The sequence below is a fragment of the Ranitomeya imitator genome, chromosome 6 (assembly GCF_032444005.1).
Source record: "Ranitomeya imitator isolate aRanImi1 chromosome 6, aRanImi1.pri, whole genome shotgun sequence".
In the NCBI taxonomy this organism is placed as follows: Eukaryota; Metazoa; Chordata; class Amphibia; order Anura; family Dendrobatidae; genus Ranitomeya; species Ranitomeya imitator.
Window position 1 is genome coordinate 340,278,279 of NC_091287.1, and position 21,623 is coordinate 340,299,901.

The following is a 21,623-nucleotide window of genomic DNA, read 5'->3' on the forward strand; positions in this document are numbered from 1 at the left end:
ACTTGCACTATTGCTGACTAACTAAATACTTTTTTGCCCCACTGTATCTATTTATTTTCTCAGGATCAGTATATACTTTTGTTTTGTTGAAGAATGACTGAATGCCTGTTTGACCAGTGTCTTTGATGAGTGGCCATGGAGTATTATGTGAAAGTGCTTTGATAATTTATTTATTATTTATTGTGCGTTTTTTTTTTTTAACATATTAGTTATATAAAGTGGGTACAGAAAGTATTCAGACCCCTTTAAAATTTTCACTGTTTCATTGCAGTCATTTGGTAAATTCAAAAAAGTTTTTTTCACATTAATGTACAGTCTGCATCCCATCTTGACTTTAAAAACCAAATGTAGTAATTTTTGCAAATTTATTAAAAAAGAAAAACTGAAATATCACATGGTCATAGGTATACAGACCCTTTGCTCAGTATTGAGTAGAAGCACCCTTTTGAGCTAGTACAGCCATGAGTCGTCTTGGGAATGATGCAACAAGTTTTTCACACATCGGATTTGGGGATCTTCTGCCATTTTTCCTTGCAGATCCTCTCCAGTTCCGTCAGGTTGGTTGGTGAACTTTGGACAGCCGTTTTCAGGTGTCTCCAGAGATACTCAATTGAGTTTAGGTCAGGGCTCTGGCTGGGCCAGTCAAGAATGGTCACAGAGTTGTTCTGAAGCCACTCCTTTGTTATATTAGCTGTGTGCTTAGGGTCATTGTCTTGTTGGAAGGTGAACCTTCGGCCAAGTCGGAGGTCCAGAGCACTCTGGAAGAGGTTTTCATCCAGAATATCTCTGTACTTGGCTGCATTCATTTCCTTCAATGACAACCAGTCGTCCTGTCTCTGCAGCTGAAAAACACACCCATAGCATGATGCTGCCACCACCATGATTCACTGCTGGGATTGTATTGGGCAGGTGATGAGCAGTGCTTTGTTTTTCTCCACACATACCGCTTAGAATGATCACCAAAATGGTCTATCTTCGTCTCATCAGACCAGAGAATCTTATTTCTCATAGTCTGGGAGTCAGTCCTTCATGTGTTTTTTTTTTTTTTTTTTTTTAGCAAACTCTTCCACTGAGGAGAGGCCTCTGTCGAGCCGCTCTGCCATAAAGGCCCGACTGGTGGAGGGCTGCAGTGATAGTTGACTTTGTGGAACTTTCTCCCATCTCCCTACTGCATCTCTGGAGCTCAGCCACAATGTTCATGGGGTTCTTCTTTCCCTCTCTCACCAAGGCTCTTCTCCCACGATTGCTCAGTTTGGCTGGACAGCCAGATCTAGGAAGACTTCTGGTGGTCCCAAACTTCTTACATTTAAGGATTATGGAGGCCACTGTGCTCTTAAGGACCTTGAATACTGCAGAAATTCTTTTGTAACCTTGGCCAGATCTGTGCCTTGCCACAATTCTGTCTCTGAGCTCCTTGGCCAGTTCCTTTGACCTCACGATTCTCATTTGGTCTAACATCAGGGCTGGACTGGACATCGGGCACTTCTGGTAAATGCCAAAGGGCCGGTGCCAGGAGTGGGTCGCTGCTGCTATCAGCGGCGCCAGGGCTGACTCCTCCTGCCAGCGCCTACTCCCAACCCCCCCATGATCGCTCGCCCCATTTCGCATTCAACTATACCAGCGTCTGACGCCAGTACAGTTGAATGCAATGATGGAGGAGAGAGCGTCCTCTGTCGCTCCCTCCCCCATCATTCCCTGCTCTGCCTCGCGCTGGCACTGCGGGTGCGCGATGACCTCATATCATCGCGCACCTGCTGTGTGGCCGGGCAGACTGCAGCTGCTGAGACCAGAGACGGGAGCAGCGCGGGGCAGAGGAGAGGTGAGAAGAGTGTGTGTGTTTTTTTTTAATATATCAGTGAGTGATAACTGGATTGTGAGGCAATCGGGGGGGGGGGGGGGCTACTGTATTACATTCTATGGGGGCTGTGCTGTATTACATTCTATGGGGCTGGCTGGCTGCATTACATTCTATGAAGGCTGGCTGCATTACATTCTATGGGGCTGGCTGCATTACATTCTTTTGGGGGCTGGCTGCATTATATTGCTGTATTACATTCTATGGGGGGGCTTAATTACATTCTATGGGGGCTGGCCGCATTACATTATATGGGGCTGACTGCAATACATTCTATGGGGGCTGGCTGTATTACATTCTATGGGGGCTGGCTGTATTACATTCTATGGGGCTTGCTGCATTACGTTCTGTGGGGCTGTGCTGTATTACATTCTATAGGGGCTGTGCTGTACTACATTCTATGGGGGGCTGTATTACATTCTACGGGGGCTACATTATATTCCATGGGGGTTGTATTATATTCTGTGGGGAGGTGGGCTGTATTACATTCTATGGGGGGTTGTATTATATTCTAAGGGGTGGCTGTATTACATTTTCTGGGGGCTACATTATATTCTATGGGGGGTTGTATTATATTCTGTGGGGAGGTGGGCTGTATTACATTCTATGGGGGGCTGTATTATATTCTAAGGGGTGGCTGTATTACATTTTCTGGGGGCTACATTATATTCTATGGGGGTCTGTATTATATTCTATGAGGGGTGATTGCATCATACTCTGAGGGGGCTACATTATCTTCTATTGGGAGCTGCATTATACTATATGAGGAGGGCTGCATTGTATTCTATGGAGGGGCTACATTATATTCTATGAGGGGCTGCATTATGCTCTCTGAGGGGGCTACCATATTTATGCAGGGGCTGCATTATGCTCTATGAGGGGGCTACCATATATATGCAGGGGCTGCATTATATTATATGAGGGGGCTGCATTATATTCTCAGGGGGGTTACATTATACTCAGGGGGCTACAATATATTCTGTGCGGTGGCTGCATTATACTCTGGAGTGGTGTCATACTATATGTGAGTTTCATTATACTGTATCGAGGACTATGGGGAATACATTATACTATATGAAGAACTATGGGGTGCATTATACAATGGGAAGTGAATTGTTCTACATGGATGACAATGGCGGTGCATTATACTTTATGGAGCACTATGAGGAGTGTATTATACTATTTGGAGGACTGTGACTACATTATACTATATGGAGGACTGAGGAGTGTATTATACTATATGGAGGACTGAGCAGTGTATTTTAATATATATGGAGGTCTATGAGGAGTGTATTATACTATATGGAGGACTGAAGGGCACATTATAATATATGGACGACTATGGGGTGTATTATACTAAACAAGCAAAATGCTGCCTGTTCGAGTGATTGTATTGTTTATGGGGGAACAGAAATTCTTGTTCTCAGCAGCACATCGCCGGTGTAATCTGTAGATGTGCTGCTGATAACATGATACTGTATGGGGACAGATTGATCTAACTGTGATTGTTCTGTTCCCTTCATTCTTTCTCAGTTGGTGTAAAGAGGCCGGGAAACAAGCGAACGACTTCAGTATTGTCGATCACACTCGTTTAGCGGCCTGAGATCAGCGCATGTAAATACAACGGAAGTGCTTCGCAGGGAGACCAGGCAAGGATGATGACAGTTGTAGTTAGCACCCGGCGCCTGGGAATAGCGATAACTCTACTGCTTTTCCCAGCCGCCAAAGCATTTAATTCTGGCATGTGTAATGATTTTTAGGGTTGATGTCAGCTGCATAATGTCAGCTGCTATCAATCCCTGGTGTAAGTAATGGAGAGGTGTCTATCAGACACCCCCACTACTAGCCCAGACCTGGCGAGAACCAGCGACTTTGAAGAGCGTTGACGGTAGTAACAATACCGCTCTTCAGTCGCCGAGCTCAGCCCAAGTCCCGGAATATCTGAAGAGCGGTGACGTTACTGATGTCACCACTCTTCAGAGTCACCGGGTCTCGTGCTGCGCAGCGGAACCAAAAGTGGCTTTAGGCAAAGTTTATGGAGCATCAGAATGACGTTCCATAGCCTTTGGTCGTCTCATCCCTTCATTATCTACGAGATCCAGTTATGTAGGTAAAGTAGCGGCTTTTCTTGGTACTGCAACTAAAAGCAATAAATAGGACTGAGCTCTAATGCTGGATACAGCTGTGATATGTTTTATAGTCGTGTTACACTGCCCTCACTTCTTGTAACCTACAAGTGTAACCTACAAGTGTACAAAGATATTATACAGTCACCATGTGACAAGTGGGCCTGTGTGACTTCAAATGCCAGGGCTGAATCTATTGTTTCACTAATAAAGCATAAATTATCCTACCACTGGATGTGCCATAATAATTTTTTTTGCTTTGTTTTGTCTTGCTTTATTTAATTATGAAAGGAAATGGCAGTCATTATTATTTCTTGTGATTGGGCGGGATTGATTGCCAACTAAAACAATAAGGCAAAGAGGATAATTCATCATAACATGACAGATTATGAATACTGGAATGATTGTAGCTGTTTGCCATATTTCTGCCTTGACTGATTTACATGGATGTAAAATCATTAATATTACTCACACCTGGATAAAACCAGGATTTAAAATAAATTCAGAAAAATTAGGGTTTTAATGAAAAAATGTTAACCATTAATGCATAAGACAAATTATATATATATGGTTAGTTTGGAAAACGATTTATTTGTTACGGTGTTTCTGCTGTGCAGATATAGCTTATTTAAGCTGTATCAGCATTTTTGTGATGTACGTTTTATAGGAGTATATGCAAATGATAAAGCCTTAAGTGCCTCTTTAAAACTTGCTTCTAACCCTGTTCAAATAAGTATAATTTCCATATATGCTGCAATCCTTTTTTTTAGTAGCTCACTTGAGGATACATGAAATAATATAAATTGAGAAGTCAGACTGTTGAGTTCTTTAGAGGTTGTGCAACTCTTGAGGACATTTTTGGCAAGTTTTGCAGGTTGCCTAATTGTGGAGGCATGTAATGGACACAGTGTTAAGATTCAGCTCTGCTTTCAAGTTTCATTGGTCATCATGTGTTCCCAAATATGAGTATTTGCATATTCGCGCTCTCACCTTGACCACTTCACCTCCTTTAATGTTTTTACGGAGATGAAGTTGATAAAAAGGCATTTCCTGCTCTCATTGCTCTTTAACAAAATATCTCCAATTCTGAAAACCTTTTGATGTAAATTATTACAAGGTGATACAATTTCTGTAGAGAGGACCTTTTGCAAAATGATTCATGTTGAACACATGATGCAATTGTAACATCAGAGCAGAATTTTTGTTTCAGAACTAATTAGTTAATTTTTTAATCCAAGTGGGTGTTATCAAGGCAGTTCATGTGTCACACTACAATCCCTACTGTCAGCTCTCCTCCTCTGATAGCACTGTCACCTCTGCTATACTGCCCCTCCCTTTCACTTGGATTGCCAGGAGATGACAGGTTAAAGGCTCAAAGATTTAAAGTAATCACCCTCATGTCTGTTGTGCTCACTTGTAATCTCTGCAGTGAGAGCAAAGCAGGGTGTCATTACCTCTCACAGGAGTAACCTGCTCTAGGCTATGGTGGAGGTGTGTTCTTCTTCCTCCTGTATGTTGCTGCCTGCTTATGATTGGACAATGTTATACTGTAGAAAGTACCCTCCTCTAGTGTAAATTGTATGGTAACGCCCACTAAATTTTAAATTCACAGCAACTTTGTATTGGGGCCGGCTGTCAGTCAGGGCTAAGGGGTTACAGCTACCGCTCTGTATACTCCGAACGGTGGGTAATTGAACCTGCGGCTGCTCCGCCCCATGACTGAAAGCAGAATGCTGCCAGGGGAAATGAAGATCATTTTTTTCCATACAGATTAACCCCATATCTGCAGGTTAACAGCATTTTTTCTGTTGACAGGTTCAGTTTAAGGTGTTTTACATCAAATTGCTGACGTAAACACCTTAAAGAATTGGGGCCTTTTGTGTCTTGCAAACTGGGACATCTAAATGTGAAGAAAGATTTGAAAAAGTTTTTTTGTTTTTTTTTTTCTACAGAAAAATTATGAGGAAAGTAACCATGGAACCATCTGACAGACTATCGAATCTGCAAGCTCTGTGGGACAGTCAGACTGTAACAGAAGTTGGCCCCTGTGGTATGCAAGGAAACGCATTGAATAGCGCATTCACATTAAATTAAAATTGAATCCAATTCTAAATCTGTGTACTTTTTAGGTGGGTTTTCACAGATGTATGCGTGTGTTTGTGACTGGCTTTCGATGCCTTACAGAGAAGAAGTACAATGGGTAGGTGAATAAAGTGATTATATAGACTGTGTAGGAAAAGAACATGTATCATTAAACTGTTTACTTGGGTCATGATAAGTAATGTTTTTAGCTTTATTTTAAAGGCCACCTTTGGATGTCTCTTTTTAAGCCACCTCTGTTTTCTAACAAACATTTTTACAAACACTAAAAGATATTTTTTTTTTGTAGGATGTGGATACTATATATTTAACACAAGATACAAGGGAACTTAACTTGCAAGATTTCAGTCATCTAGATCACAGGTAATTGTACATAATACAATTCTAAGTTCTTTATTTTCAGTTGTTACATTGTCATCATTTGTGATCTGTTTCCAATTGTCACTTTCCACTGTGATATGTTGCTTTCTGTGGTCAGGTTGATTACTTTTTTATTTTTGTCATGAACTGTCATTTGGTGTCTGTTAAATTTTGAGAATCTGTAAAACGCAATATGTCTTCTTGTTAGTTGGTTCTATAAGTTTTTATTTTATTTTTTGTATATTCATGTTGTAAGGCCACTTTCACATGTTCTGATGTTTCCGGTACCAGAAAAAAAACAATACCGGAGGTATCGGTGTCCATGTGTATAATACATGTGGCAACCGTTTGCCGCATCAGTACTACATGTACCGGTGCCTGGAAAGTAGCGGTACAGTTAGCACTGTTCCCCGGTGTCGGGTGCTGAAGATGACTCTCATCATTCTCCCCTGCTCTGTCGGCGATGAGCACGAGCAGGGGAGAATGTTGAGTTATATTCAACTAATAACGGTGAAAGCAGGTGGTGGCTGATGGGACAATTACTCCCATCAGCCAACACCTGCTGCCACTAATAACAATGAAAGAAGGTAGTGGCTGATGGGGAGTATTCCTCAGCCACCACCTGCACTATAAGTAAATCAGCCAGGAAAAATTTACAGCTGCGGATGCAACCCTCAGCTGTCAGCTTCAGCAAGGCTGGTTATCAAGAATAGACTAATCCCCACGCTTTTTTTTTTTTTTTTAATTTAATAAATAATTTTAAAAACTATGTGAGTTCCCCACCATTTTTTTACAACCAGCCTTGCTAAAGCTGATAGCTAGGTGCTGGTATTCTCAGGCTGGTAAGTGGCCATGGATATTGACCCCCATCTCCCCCAAGCCTAAAAATGGCAGCCCGGAGCCACCCAGATGAGGCACATCTATTAGATGCGCCAATTCTGTTTCTTTACCCGGATCTTCCCACTTACCCTATGGCGTGGCAAGTAGGGTAATATTTGTGGGGTTGATGTCACCTGTGTAATTGTCTGGCGACATCAAGCCCACGGATTAGTAATGGAGAGGCGTCTGTAAAACACCTATCCATTGCTAATCCTATAGTTGTATGGTGTATATTGTATGGTCTCTTACCAGCCTGAGAATACCAGCCCCCAGCTGTCTGCTTTAGCAAGGCTGGTTGTCAAAAATGGGGGGGACTTCACACCATTATATATTTAAATAATAAAAATCCAGCATGATGACCCCTCTATTTCTGATAACCAGCCTTGCTGACAGCTGAGATCTGTAGCCCGCAGCTGTCAGTTTTGCGTGGCTCGTTATCAATTTATTTATAAATAGCACAGGTGGTGTCTGATGAATACTCCCATTAGTCGCTGACTGCTCTCACTGTTATCAGTTGAATATACAGTCATGGCCAAAAGTATTGACACCCCTGCAATTCTGTCAGGTAATACTCATTTTCTTCCTGAAAATGATTGCAAACACAAATTATTTGATATTATTATCTTCATTTAATTTGTCTTAAATGAAAAAAAAACACAAAAAGAATTGTCCTAAAGCCAAATTGGATATAATTCCACACCAAACATAAAAAGGGGGTGGACAAAAGTATTGGCATTGTTCGAAAAATCATGTGATGCTTCTCTAATTTGTGTAATTAACAGCACCTGTAACTTACCTGTGGCACCTAACAGGGGTTGGCAATAACTAAATCACACTTGCAGCCAGTGACATGGATTAAAGTTGACTCAACCTCTGTCCTGTGTCCTTGTGTGTACCACATTGAGCATGGAGAAAAGAAAGAAGACCAAAGAACTGTCTCAGGACTTGAGAAACCAAATTGTGAGGAAGCATGAGCAATCACAAAGCTACAAGTCCATCTCCAAAGACCTGAATGTTCCTGTGTCTACCGTGCGCAGTGTCATCAAGAAGTTTAAAGTCCATGGCACTGTGGCTAACCTCCCTAGATGTGGACGGAAAAGAAAAATTGACAAGAGATTTCAATGCAAGATTGTGCGGATGTTGGATGAAGAACCTCGACTAACATCCAAACAAGTTCAAGCTGCCCTGCAGTCCGAGGGTACAACATTGTCAACCCGTACTATCCGTCGGCGTCTGAATGAAAAGGGACTGTATGGTAGAAGACCCAGGAAGACCCCACTTCTTACCCCGAGACATAAAAAAGCCAGGCTGGAGTTTGCCAAGACTTACCTGAAAAAGCCTAAAACGTTTTGTAAGAATGTTCTCTGGTCAGATGAGACAAAAGTAGAGCTTTTTGGGCAAAGGCATCAACAGAGAGTTTACAGGAGAAAAAAAGAGGCATTCAAAGAAAAGAACACGGTCCCTACAGTCAAACATGGCGGAGGTTTCCTGATGTTTTGGGGTTGCTTTGCTGCCTCTGGCACTGGACTGCTTGACCGTGTGCATGGCATTATGAAGTCTGAAGACTACCAACAAATTTTGCAGCATAATGTAGGGCCCAGTGTGAGAAAGCTGGGTCTCCCTCAGAGGTCATGGGTCTTCCAGCAGGACAATGACCCAAAACTCACTTCAAAAATCACTAGAAAATGGTTTGAGAGAAAGCACTGGAGACTTCTAAGGTGGCCAGCAATGAGTCCAGACCTGAATCCCATAGAACACCTGTGGAGAGATCTAAAAATGGCAGTTTGGAGAAGGCACCCTTCAAATATCAGAGACCTGTAGCACTTTGCCAAAGAAAAATGGTCTTAAATTCCAGCATAGCATTGTAAGAAACTCATTGATGGCTACCGAAAGCGGTTGGTCGCAGTTATTTTGGCTAAAGGTTGTGCAACCAAGTATCAGGCTGAGGGTGCCAATACTTTTGTCTTACCCATTTTTGGAGTTTTGTGTGAAATGATCAATGTTTTGCTTTTTGCTTCATTCTCTTTTGTGTTTTTTCATTTAAGACAAAGTAAATGAAGATAATAATACCAAATAATTTGTGATTGCAATCATTTTCAAGAAGAAACTGAGTATTATCTGACAAAATTGCAGGGGTGTTAATACTTTTGGCCATGACTGTAGCTCTCAACATTTTCCTATGCTAGTGCTGATCTCTGCGCAACCAGGGGAAGTTGGTGTGAGCGGTCTTCAGTACCTGGCGCCGGGGAACAGCGCTATCTATACTACTGCTTCCCATGCGCCAATACATGTCACACTGAAGACTCTCACTGATGTCATCCGTGTACATGTGTTTGGAACATTTTGCGGCCTGTGCTGCTGTAAAAAAAAACAAAACGGACATGTCAGCGTATTTTGCCCACGAACACCCGATCCATGGAAATACACTGACATGTGCACAGACCCATTTACTTGAAATGGTGTATGTGTCTCCGGTACGTGTGAAAACTGTCACCAAAGGTACTGGACACACTGAGTTTTGAAAGAGCCCTAAAGTTGCTTTTAGTAACATCGTTTAGCAGTCCAGGCTTGCTTAAAGAAATCAGCTTGCAGCTAATTCATGTCCCCATAAAACCCATTCCCAAATAAATACACAAAGACAAGTTAATGATGAAATAAAAATGGCCGTGAGATTTTATTTTGGGTTACATAAATAATTAATAAATATCCAATAAATAATGTTCCATATATTAAATATCCAACAAATTCCAAACTTCCAATAAAACTAAATCCACCCATAACGGAGTGATTTTACCCCACAAATAAAACCATACGACAACTAGTAACAAATAAATAAAGGGAGGGAGAATGGGCTCTTCTTTCTTCGTGCGCCCGCAGAATGAGGCAAAAACAGCCTGACACGGGATTATATCTCCGTAAAAAGACCGCCAAAAGCGCTATAAACCAGTCAAAATGCGGCAAAAAAGGGGCGCACAAAACTGGTCAGAACCGGATAATCTATTTTTAGCTCACAGGGTTGCAGTTACCTCATAAAATTCTCCATATTAACATAATGACATAAAAGTGACGGTTAGGGTGTATGTGGACATGAGACCCCCACAATATTTCTGTGTGTTTTAGCGGGGGGGGGGGCTTACATTATATTCCATCCACGTTGACTGCTTGCATGTAAATTTTTACTCCTAGAAATAGTAGAATTTATAAAACAAACTTTAGGGCTAATCTAACTTTGATTTTCCTTCTAGTTTAGCTTTAAGGGTGTTAGATCACAACTTGGAAGTAGTGAAATATTAAAAGCAAGTTCTATATTGCATTTATTGTGGTGTTTGCTGTTGTTTTTTTTTTTTAATGGTCGTAATTTTTTCCCAAACTTGCTGCATACTCTAGACATCTCCTATTTTGCCCACTTTGTGGTATTTCCCTCTCCTAAAACCTTGTATTTTTGTTGCTATTTTTGTAATGTTTGTTATTTTTTGGTAGCATTTTTATAACACTTCTGAGGAATGCATGGTCTATGAATTGACTTACTAAAATAAAAATGTTAAAAGTGTAGCAACAAAAAACAATTAACCAAGCTAAAAATTGACTGTTCTGAACTGCGGCAAGGTTGTACTGCTGGTCCAAACTGTGTGGTCTCCCATGCTACTTGCAGTGGCAGCTTTGCCATTGTGGAGAAGAACTGTAGTGGCATGGAAGCTGGCTGGATCCTGGAATTTGATCTTCTTCAAAGCGGTACATACAGGCTCTAAATGAGTGTTTCTCAATTCCATCCCTCAAAGATTCACAACAGGATTTGACGATATCCTAAAAGAGAATTTCTTACCTTGCTATTAATTCCATCACCTGAAACATGACCCTAATTGGGGGACCTTGAGGACTGGAGCTGAGACACACTGCTCCAAAGCATAGAACCTGAAAGTGGCGAGCGCTCCACGTCAGGATCCGTGTTCCCCAACTGGAGAACATTGGTCTAGAATAGATAATGGACCAATCTGAGACTGCATGGTGGTCAGTAACGTGGACAAAGAGCTGTGCTTTATAGAATTAAAAATCCCTCTGTTCTTGAGAATGAAGGGGATTTTTTTTTTACAATTTTAACCATTTATGAACTTGAGACAACACTTTTAAAGGTCTATCAAAGGAGTGTGTATTTGTGTATTCTTACATTGAATTCTTCCTTTGTATTCCACATCGTGATTTACAAATGTGTGTTCTCTTGATCTTCTATATTATGAGACTCTTTCCTAAATATGCTGTCACTTTATACAGAGTTGCAGATTATATTTTAGTGGCTTAGTTAGATGGTAATTAGATGGAGCTGCCATCTTCTCCCATTCCTCCTGTAAGTGTTAAAATGTCTCAAGAATCTCTTTGTGGAGGATTTTGGCATGCAAATCCTGTGCATGTCTGCATGAAGATATTCACAGTCTGCCACAGCTGATGTATCTTGTGCTAACACATTTAGGATTAGGAGGCTCTGCAGGATATTTTTTCCTTATTAGAACACTTAGTGGTACATTATGTAATTCATCGCTTCCTTTATCATATCCAGAGTAGACGGCATCGGTGTACATAACTCGGAGGAGCAGGAGACTAATGATAAAGAGCTTTGCTGTTTAATTTTCTCCACATGATTGGGTTAGGTTATACATAGATGAAATACGGAGGGCACGTTACCTCAGAGCTCAGGCCATGATGTGTTTCCCTGTGGAAAGTTCTTGTAATGGCGACTGATGGCTCATCCAAAGTTCATGTTCTTAAGTCGTGTTACAGTTTCTGTCAGGGTTCTGAGCCCTACTCCCTAAACATTATTATTTTTATAAGTAACAAAATACTTCTATGTTTAGTAGACCTGCTATCCTCTTCTGCTTTGTATCCTTAAAGGGGTGGTCTGGCCTCAGGCTACAAGTCTGCAGCCTTGTGATCCCCTACATCGAATGCTTTGCGTGCTGTGAGGATTCTCCAGCGTCAGGCACGTGACTGCAAGTATGTGAGTTGCTTACATGCGGTCACTTGCCAACTAGACGTACACTGCCTCGCTCAAGGTAAGTATAGTGCATGGACACTATTTGGAATGTGTCCGGAAGTAATCACATGACCATCCACTCCTGGCACTGGAGAATCATCACATCCTGCAGTGCACGGGATGTGAGGATTCACAAATCTGCAGTCATAGTGGCTGTAGACTTCTAAGAAGAAAAGTCTGCACTCACTCTGTGACAGTCAGTTTGTGTCAGTATGCAATTTGCACTTTATCATGAGTCTTCTGTATTCCGCATGCAGGTGGGCTGTCACGGTATGTGATCTGTATACTTGCAGTTATGTGACGACTAGACTCTAATGCACTAGAATATTGAGAATTGGAGCAGTCTTGTCATCATGTGACCACTCACTCACACAGCGAATACAGGGGGATAATGATTTTGTGCAGTGTACACTTTTTTTTTCTTAGACTTAGGCAGGCACTGTTTGCTGTTTTCCTAATTCAGACTCCTTCATCTCTCGGCGAGAGATCTTCCATATAATATGAGCCGCCATACCACCTCTTAACATAAATTTGAACATGCCAGCAAAACATTGTGACATTCAAGATAGCTTTTCATGATTTAATTAGTTAACATTCCAGTAACTGCGAGTTTATATAAATATCATCATTACATGATTGCATTCAAGGTCAAGGCACATCACTGTGTAATTCTGTAAACGATCTTCGTTAACTAGACCCAGAGTAATTAGTGCAAATTCGCTATTAAACCGCACAGGAAAGATTCCATATATATGTATTTTAAATGAACAGTACTTACAAAATACAACTTTGGAGTTGTATGAAGTGTTTCTTTGCCCATTCTTAATGCAAAAACGTCACTCGCCAAGTGCTGTCCACACTGGAGTCGGTAAAAAATGGACCAACTCCTAAAATGTATAATAAATTGTGTACAATGCAGGATGTGCTGTAAATGTTTTCATAAGAATTTGGATCTCGGCTTTTAGTCGAGATGAATCTGTGCTGCACTTTATGCACATGCTCGGTAGTGACCAGGGCAGTGGAGTCGGAGTCAGGACAATTGAGGACTCGGAGGTTTGGCTTACCGACTCCACAACCCTGACCTTTATACCATTAGTTATAATCCCGCACAAAAATTCCCAAAATTCCCTCTAGTTTAACCCGAAAAGGCTGCAAACTTTGTCATCTCAGGCTTTGTATTTATGGTTGTTGCACCATAACTTTGTGACAAGTATAACCTAAACGTATTACCTAAAAGTGTCTTTTCCCCCCCCATTTTTTGGATCTTATAAACCAGGTGTAAGGTTTTATGTTTTTGTACTTCATGTGACGTGCATTTCAAAGCCGCGAAGCTTCAAATCAAGACATGTTCCCCAGTGACTTCCCTATTGCGATAAACTGACCTGACGTAAAGGAAAAGCTGTCCTGGGACAACCAACTTCTTAACCCCTTAGTGACGAGGCCTCATTTTTTAAATCTGACCATTGTCACTTTATGTGGTAATAGCTCTGGAATGCTTCAACATATCCCATCTTGAGATTGTTTTTTTTTCGTGACATGTTGTACTTTATGTTAATGGTAAATGTGTGTATTTATAAAAAAATATCAGAAATTTGACAAAAATGTAAAAAAAAATTGCAATTTTCAAACTTTGATTATCCCTTTAATTCAGATAGTCATACCACACAAAAACATTCATAAATAACATTTCTCACATGTCTGCTTTACATCAGCACCATTTGTAAAATGTTATTTTATTTTGTTAGCATTTTAGGAGATTTAAAAATGTAGCAGTATTTTTTCTTTTTTTTTTCAAGGAAATTTACAAAATTTACTTTTTTTCAAATACCTATTCAGGTTTGAAGTAACTTTTGGGGTCCTAGATATTGGAAACCCCCCCCCACAAATGTTACCATTTTAAAAACTGCACCCCCTGACATATTGAAAACTTCTGTCAGGTAGTTTATTAACCCTTCAGGTGATGTTCAGGAATTAATGCAAAGTGACATAACCGGAATGAAATAAAGTATTTTTACCACTTAAATGCCGCTAACTTCTGAACAGGCCACTGTAGCCGGCAGACTGTTAGGCCGTTATTTGGTCATGAATTGCCATGGCAAACATCAGGACCACACAATCCTGATCTCAGGGTTTCGATGGGGTTAAAGAGGAAGCCCCCACACTCTGTTAACCATTTATATGATGCAGTCACTATTGACAGCCGCATCTAAGGGGTTAAACAGATATGGACGGGGCCAACACTGATCGTGGCTGATACTGCAAGTTGTCAGCTATAGTATACAGTTGACTTCTGCTGGATTGTCACCTGTATGGGGAGGCTATTCTCAAATATCTCAGGTCAGTAAAAAGAGGTATTGGCGGTCATTAAGGGGTTTTAAAGAGGTTGTGCACTACTCCAACACCACCCTTCTCAATCACTATGTTCCCTCTAATAATATAATTTCCGCTATATTCGCCTACAGTCCCGACACCATTCCACTTGAGAGGCGGCTGTCACTTCATCCAGATATCAGTTGGGCGGGACAGTGAAGCAATTGCTGATTGGCTGCAGGGTTCACGTGGCATAACCATGTCATGCAAGCCCTGGGAAGCGTCAGTGCCAAGATTGCTTGAATTATTTTCCTTGGGGGAATTTAGTGATTGAGAGGGGGTTGTCCGAGTAGTGGACAGCCCTTTTAATCACACAGGCTGCCCATCAAACTCTAGCATAGGTAACCTAAAATACCCTTTTAGTATTTTATAGAGTACTGTACATAAACTTGCTCAACTGGCTATAGCATGTTAATATAGAGCATCTCGTTTTTAAGAAAGCAGACTAAGGGACCATTTACGCAGACTGACCGGCAGCACAATACAACCATTAATTGGTAAGTCTTTACTGATCAGCAGACATTTAAATACCTGTTTGCACAGTCAGACCAAAGTAAATGATGCACGCTGAGTGATCTGTAATAGTTTGCTCAGGGCAAGTAGACCTCCATAGTTCTTGATATAGTGATTCGCCGAGATTGATGATTGTGCTGCACATATTTCACCTGATGAATGAGCAAGGGGTGGTTGGTAGCTTGTTTACACTGTAAGATAATCGCCAAACAAGTGGTTTTAAGAACCTCCTTCACCGCCAAATCGTTGTTAAGACTGTGTAATTTTTTTTTTTTTTAAAGATAATCCAGTCCCTCTATGGCCTCAAAGTTTTGCTCTAGCCACAAGAAATTGCTTTTTACAGTCTGGTTGTCCGGCAGTGCATTGGGGCGTGATAGTGCACTTCTAGCTTCTCCGCCTCATGCTGTATGTCATGCCCAGCAGCACCTTCCCATGATTGATTGACAGGTCTTTTGCTCTGGTACACAGCCACAGACCTGTCAATCAGGCATAGGAGTGTGCTGCTGGGTAGGAAATCCAGTGCGAGGCTGAGCTGCTAGAATTGCTTTGTTACACTCAAATGCGCTTCCAGACACAACTTCAAAATACAGTATCCGAAGCCGCACTTTAAGGTCATATAGGGTAGAACTGGTTTATCTTTTTCAGGGCTGCACAGTCATATTAATAGTTTGGGGGGAGGGAGTAACAGTTTCTGACAGGTTGTAATAACACCTTTACTAATTTATATACGGTAAATAGCAGTTGTAAAAATGAGAAAAATATTTAAATAATTTGATAAGTCCCGTGTACTCGAATGGCTGTTTTGTGAAGGCTGCTAAAATATAATTGCATTGCAAATTAAAAATTCTCCTCACTAAACTGATAAGATATTTAATAGCCGATTAAGAAGCAGAAGCGATTAAACTATTGTGCTTTGTTAAGCTTGGTTAATATCTCCAAATCTTCGTTTTTATATTTGATACTATTGTTTATAATGAGGAATAATTAGAAAACAGGAGTTCAATGTAAGTTTATATTAAAATGCTTTTTTTAAAGGAGTGTACTCTCCTATCTTTAGGATCACTTTGCCCCTCTGCCTCCCAGCTTCCCGATTGTCGTTTGGCGATGCGTTCCTAAAGATTAGCCGTTCAGACTAGAGGCATGGTTGTGCCGCTGATCTCGGCTGTGCTCTGATGCTGCTAGTAGAGCCAGCTTTGCCTCGGCCGTATTGGAGGAGTGCGGAGAGACTGACGCTTTGTCAGAGCCGGTGATCCAGCCAGCAGTAGATCAGTGCTTGCACGCTCTCTCCTTGCTTAGGAGATGGACCACTTTGATGTAGCCAGTAATTTTGTCAGAGAGCAGTGAACTACAAAATTTAAAACGTTTTACAAGCACTTTGTAATTGTAACCATTAATTAACATAAGACCATCCCTTTTAAGTTTGATTGTAAAATCACATTTTATTTTCATGGACATTATGGTAATCTGTTCAGAATTTTGCTTGAAACATTTTAAAAAGAACTTCGGTACATGGTTCGTGTGCGTATATATAATTGGAATTCACGCTCATTTTGTCAGCATGAGTGAAAACTGACCGCTTGGGGCCCTTGTGCAAGAAGTGTGTTTGGCCCCTCTCCTTTTTTTTGGTGACCGTTACAGATTATATACACTCTTTGTATACTTGTGTCTTATTGTGTTAAACTGTCCCTTATTACGTAGCTCCTTCTTTTGTGCAGTGCTGTCCCATTATAACATAGTATCAATTCTTGTTAAGTATAGCACTTCCCCTTACATTGCGTATTCTCTTGTTATTTATATTTATAGTGCCCTCTCTTTATTACATGGCACCCGCCCTTTCTTTATTTCATAGTGTGCTCTCTTGTTAGATAGCTAATGCAATGACTGCTCGTAGGAGAGCTTCTTTTCTGAGGGAGGAGCTGATGGACTGGTCTTCTGGTCAGATGCTGCTCCATCAGCAGTCACTTTATTTTATATCCAACAAGAGCAGATTCCAGAGGCGTATCTAGGGGGGAGCAGCCGGCGCATGTGCCCCGGGCACAGCCGGCAGGGAGCGTGCAGTCAGGCCACCTAGTGCAGCGGTCCGAAGTGTCTCCCCCGGCGGCTGCACTCTGCTGCCCTCCCCCCAGGCCGGGAGTCAGCAGTTCTCTGAGCCGGCTGTCAAGCAAGCACAGAGAAGTTGCAGTATGTCGGCTCCCAGTGTTTTACAGACGCAAGTACAATTTAGGCTCTTGACCGCCGTGTCAGAGCGACTCCAGCAGCATGATCAGGTCATGTGATCATGCTGCTAACATCACTCACCAGCGCCCAAATGCACGAACAGCATTGGTAGTAAGCGATCCACACTGGAGCTGAAGACACTGAAAATGAAATGCAACTGTGGGGGTGGGGGGGGGGGATTTTTTCTGTGGGGTGGATTTATTCTGTGGGGGAAGATGTAGTGTAACTGGGGAAGATTTGAGGACACAAGTTTGGGGTGCAAGGAAGGGACAGGTTCAGACACAATATGGAGAATGGGAACGATTTGAAACCACAGTATGAAGGGCAAGTGGGGAGATGTGGGCATGTATGAGGAAACCGTATAGTGGGATGGGTGCATTCACAGTGCGGTGATTGGTAGAGATGGGTGCATAGACAGTATGGGGAGTGGGGGATTGGTGCAGACACCGAAGCAGGTGATGGATGTAGACACAGTATGGGGAGTCGGAGGGATTTGTGAGGAGACAGTATGGCTAGCAGGGAGGATGTCAGAGAAGACCACATGAGGAGGGAAGGGGAATTGTTTGAGGAAACTATTGAGGCGATTAATGAAGAGACAATATGGGGGGGAAGTGTGAGTGGGCATAGAATTAAGACTGAGTAGTGTCAGGTGGTAGCATGGGGGAAGAGTGTAAGGTCACAGCCATGGAGGGTGAGTGAGGTGAAGGGGCATAATATAGTGACTGGGCCCTATAGAGGGGACACAGTGAAGAGGAGTCCCAATAAAGAAAGGATAGGGCAGTGTGGAGGGCATGGACCATAAGATGGACAGTGTGGGGGGTCATATTTTCTGCAGAGAATATAGTGAGGGGCAGATGGTTTTTATTCAGGAGCATTATAATGACATTATAGTACCTTTCCAAATTAAGTCCTATCAGTTTAATTAAACACAGCTGGCCTCTAATGAAGGAGTAGAACCATCTCAAGGAGGATCACAATGAAATGGACAGCATGTGACTTAAATATGAGTGTCTGAGCAAAGGGTCTGAATACTTATGACCATGTGATATTTCAGTTTTTCTTTTTTAGTAAATATGCAAAAATTTCTACATTTCTGTATTTTTTTCAGTCAATATGGGGTGGAGAAGGAACCTGAATGCGAAAAAAATTAACTTTTTCGAATTTGCCAAATAGCTGCAATGAAACAGAGTGAAAAATGTAAAGAAGTCTGAATACTTTCTGTACCCACTGTAGTACGATTAGAACTAGAAATTATCATTTTTTTTTTTTTTTTTTTTTTAAATGTGGTAGCTCGCGATGTAGAACTTGTGAGCACTGCAGTGACACGCACATTCTCTAACAGTGATGATACAAAATAATAACATAAATTGTAACTTGAGAAAAGTGGTGTATATGATCAAATGTATTGAGCGTAATTTAAGCTACATTGGTTGTACTATATAATTTGCATCTAAACATTTTATCACTTACCATCAAAGATGCCCTACATCGTTCAAAGTATCTAGTATTGAGAGACTGATGAACTTGTCAAAAGGAGGAGACATTAAGAGATTGCTGATGACCAGAGAGGCGGTTTAAATATTTTTACCTAGGAACTTGTCATCCTGCGGGTTTAAATGCCCACAAAGAAAATATGTTCCATTATTAGTGTTCACATTGGTTGTGTATAATGTTGGTACACTGTTTTTACCGCATTATTTGTTTTCTTTTTTTCTGTTTTTTCACTAATTTTTAGTTTGCATTTTTAAATTATGCATGACACCTTGGAGTGTTTGAAACGCGTTGTCGCATACCTATCATGTGAGCCATCCTTTGTACAAATTATAATGCAGTTCCCCCATTTCCTGTAAGTGGCATACCTGCACTGCTATCTGGGGTGGAAAGATGTTTCCGTGCAATCGTAAAGTGCTGCGGAATACGTTGGCGCTATATAAATAAAAATTATTATTATTATAATGTGCTTGACAGGATACCATAGTGTGGTATATCGCAGGGCGGATATAGTGTTGGCACACTTGGAATTGTCTAAAATGTCAATGTTTTTTCCTTTAAAAATGTATTGTGAACAAATTTTAATCTGTGGTAGATTATGAATATGATATTCATAATCAAATTTTATCAGCACAAATTTTCCTGTATAACCTGATAAAAGTAAGATTATTATCCAATCCTACCAACAATCCAGGTTCAATTATTTTCATCTAGAAAACTGTTATACCAGAGATTCTGCCTTTTTTTTTTTATCGTTCTGAAATTTAATTTTATTTTTTTCTGCCGTATATGGACTTACCAGCTTCTTTCTGCATTTTGTGTTCTACAGAGACTTGATACCTATTGTAGCAGCCCTGGAATACAATCTGTGGTTTACAAAGTTATCATCAAAAGACTTGAAATTGGTAAGTACCAATCTATAAACCATCTATAAACTGTCTACGCTGCGTACGTGGATTATATTTGTCGTCTTATCCCCTCCCCCGTCCTCCCCCCATCCCCTACCTCTCTGTGTGTTCCCAGTATTATCCCCCTTCCATACAACCCTGCGACTCTTTACCATTACCCTCCCTCTCGCGTTATGTCTCGTTGACATGGTTAAAATTTTCAATAAAAACTATTTGAAAAGAAATTGGCAAGTACCACTCAAACAATCATTTTAGGCATATGAGCAGGACATATTGAAATATATAATATCTATTAAAAAATTTAAAGGCCACCAATAAAATACTGAATATTTTTGGACATTTTATGGCAAACAATAGATAATTTAAAATACTCCCTTGTATTCCTATCCATTTTAGATTTTTAGATGCTGAAAATCAATCAGTAGTCTTGTCTCTGCTTGATTGCCCTCTTTGAATGAAGCAAGGCATCCTGTTGACCAGTATGGCAGTACGGCTACTGGAACACATGGATCCTTAGTTGAAGGCCTGTTACCGTAATTGTCTTTTTGGCCTCTATTGAGCTGGTATACATCTGGATTTCTGTTTTTACTATTATGTACAGTGTTGTGCACTACCATTGTGTAGTTCATGTGCCATATGGCAGAGCTTGAGTGGTTTTGAAGAAACGATGAAATAATTACAGACTAATAAACGTTGCTTGCTACTAAACATGCTTCTACCAGATACAAAGCGATTTTCAATAGTAATAAATTCACTAGTATAATTTATCACTTTACATTGTGCAAGGTGTACATAAATATTAGTAATGAACAAGGGGTTAACATTGAGGCATTTTATGAAACGTCTTTACCTCTTTCCATATTACAGTCCACTGATGTCTGTGATCAAATCTTACGAGTGGTGAGCAGGTCCAGTCGATTGGAAGAATTGGTTTTGGAAAACGCCGGGCTGAGAATGTAAGTATGTAGGCGTCAATAATGGTCTACTAAGTAAGGCAAGGAGCTGTGTAGGCACTGAACTGGCTAGTTAACGACGACGTCCACTACTTTTACACTCATGATCTATCTTTAAGATAGGTCATCGTTGTCTGATCATTTCCATTCACTTTTGTGCTATTTCTGTGTATGTTGAACTTAAAATTGCAATTATTTTAATGCAAAATGTCCTATATAATAGGTTTCTGATCTTGCTCTTCTTAACAAATAGACATGTTTTCATGTAAAACGTACTAAACCCAGTTTCTGCAACTTTTTTTTTTATTCCTCCCCCATTCAATGGTAAATTTAAAATCCACAACAGACCGCAATTTTACTGATTTTGTTGCCAATTGCAGAAAAATCCAACAGTTTGGGGAATAATAAAAAAAAAATTGCATTTTAAAATAATAATAAAAATTCACTATACTTGCCTCCCTTGACTCTTCTGAGGATCCTGACGTTTTCGGCAGCAGTTCTCACTTACATGAGAACATTCTCAGTTATGGCTCGCTCACACGTGTGTATAACTCGGACGAGTGCTTCCGATGTTTTAGCGGATTGCACTCGGCCCAGTGTTCTATAATGGGGCAGTGCAGATCTGCTTTTCTTTTTCTCATGCCGATTCATTATGCGAAAAAAATGGTAGCATTCTGCTAGTGACTCCGGAAAATGGATCGCGCACACTCTTTCAAGTCTTTGGTGCATGTAAAATATCGGACTGCATTCAGATGTCATCCGGGTGCAGCCCGATTTACGCGGACACAGACCATGCAGAAGATTGAGGAATTAAGTTTTCAGTCT

The 21,623-nt window shown here is 40.9% G+C and overlaps 1 protein-coding gene across 2 annotated transcripts in view; it reads left to right on the forward strand.

Annotated features, from left to right (window-relative positions):
• The window catches only part of CARMIL1 (capping protein regulator and myosin 1 linker 1), a 376,826-nt gene that overhangs the window by 132,232 nt on the left and 222,971 nt on the right, over positions 1 to 21,623 (forward strand). For both annotated transcript variants that reach the window (XM_069730895.1, XM_069730896.1), the window contains exons 6-10: positions 5,934 to 6,031; positions 6,111 to 6,181; positions 6,371 to 6,444; positions 19,767 to 19,842; positions 20,713 to 20,801. In XM_069730895.1, coding sequence (XP_069586996.1) covers positions 5,934 to 6,031; positions 6,111 to 6,181; positions 6,371 to 6,444; positions 19,767 to 19,842; positions 20,713 to 20,801 — 408 coding nt within the window. The remainder of the gene's footprint in view (positions 1 to 5,933; positions 6,032 to 6,110; positions 6,182 to 6,370; positions 6,445 to 19,766; positions 19,843 to 20,712; positions 20,802 to 21,623) is intronic.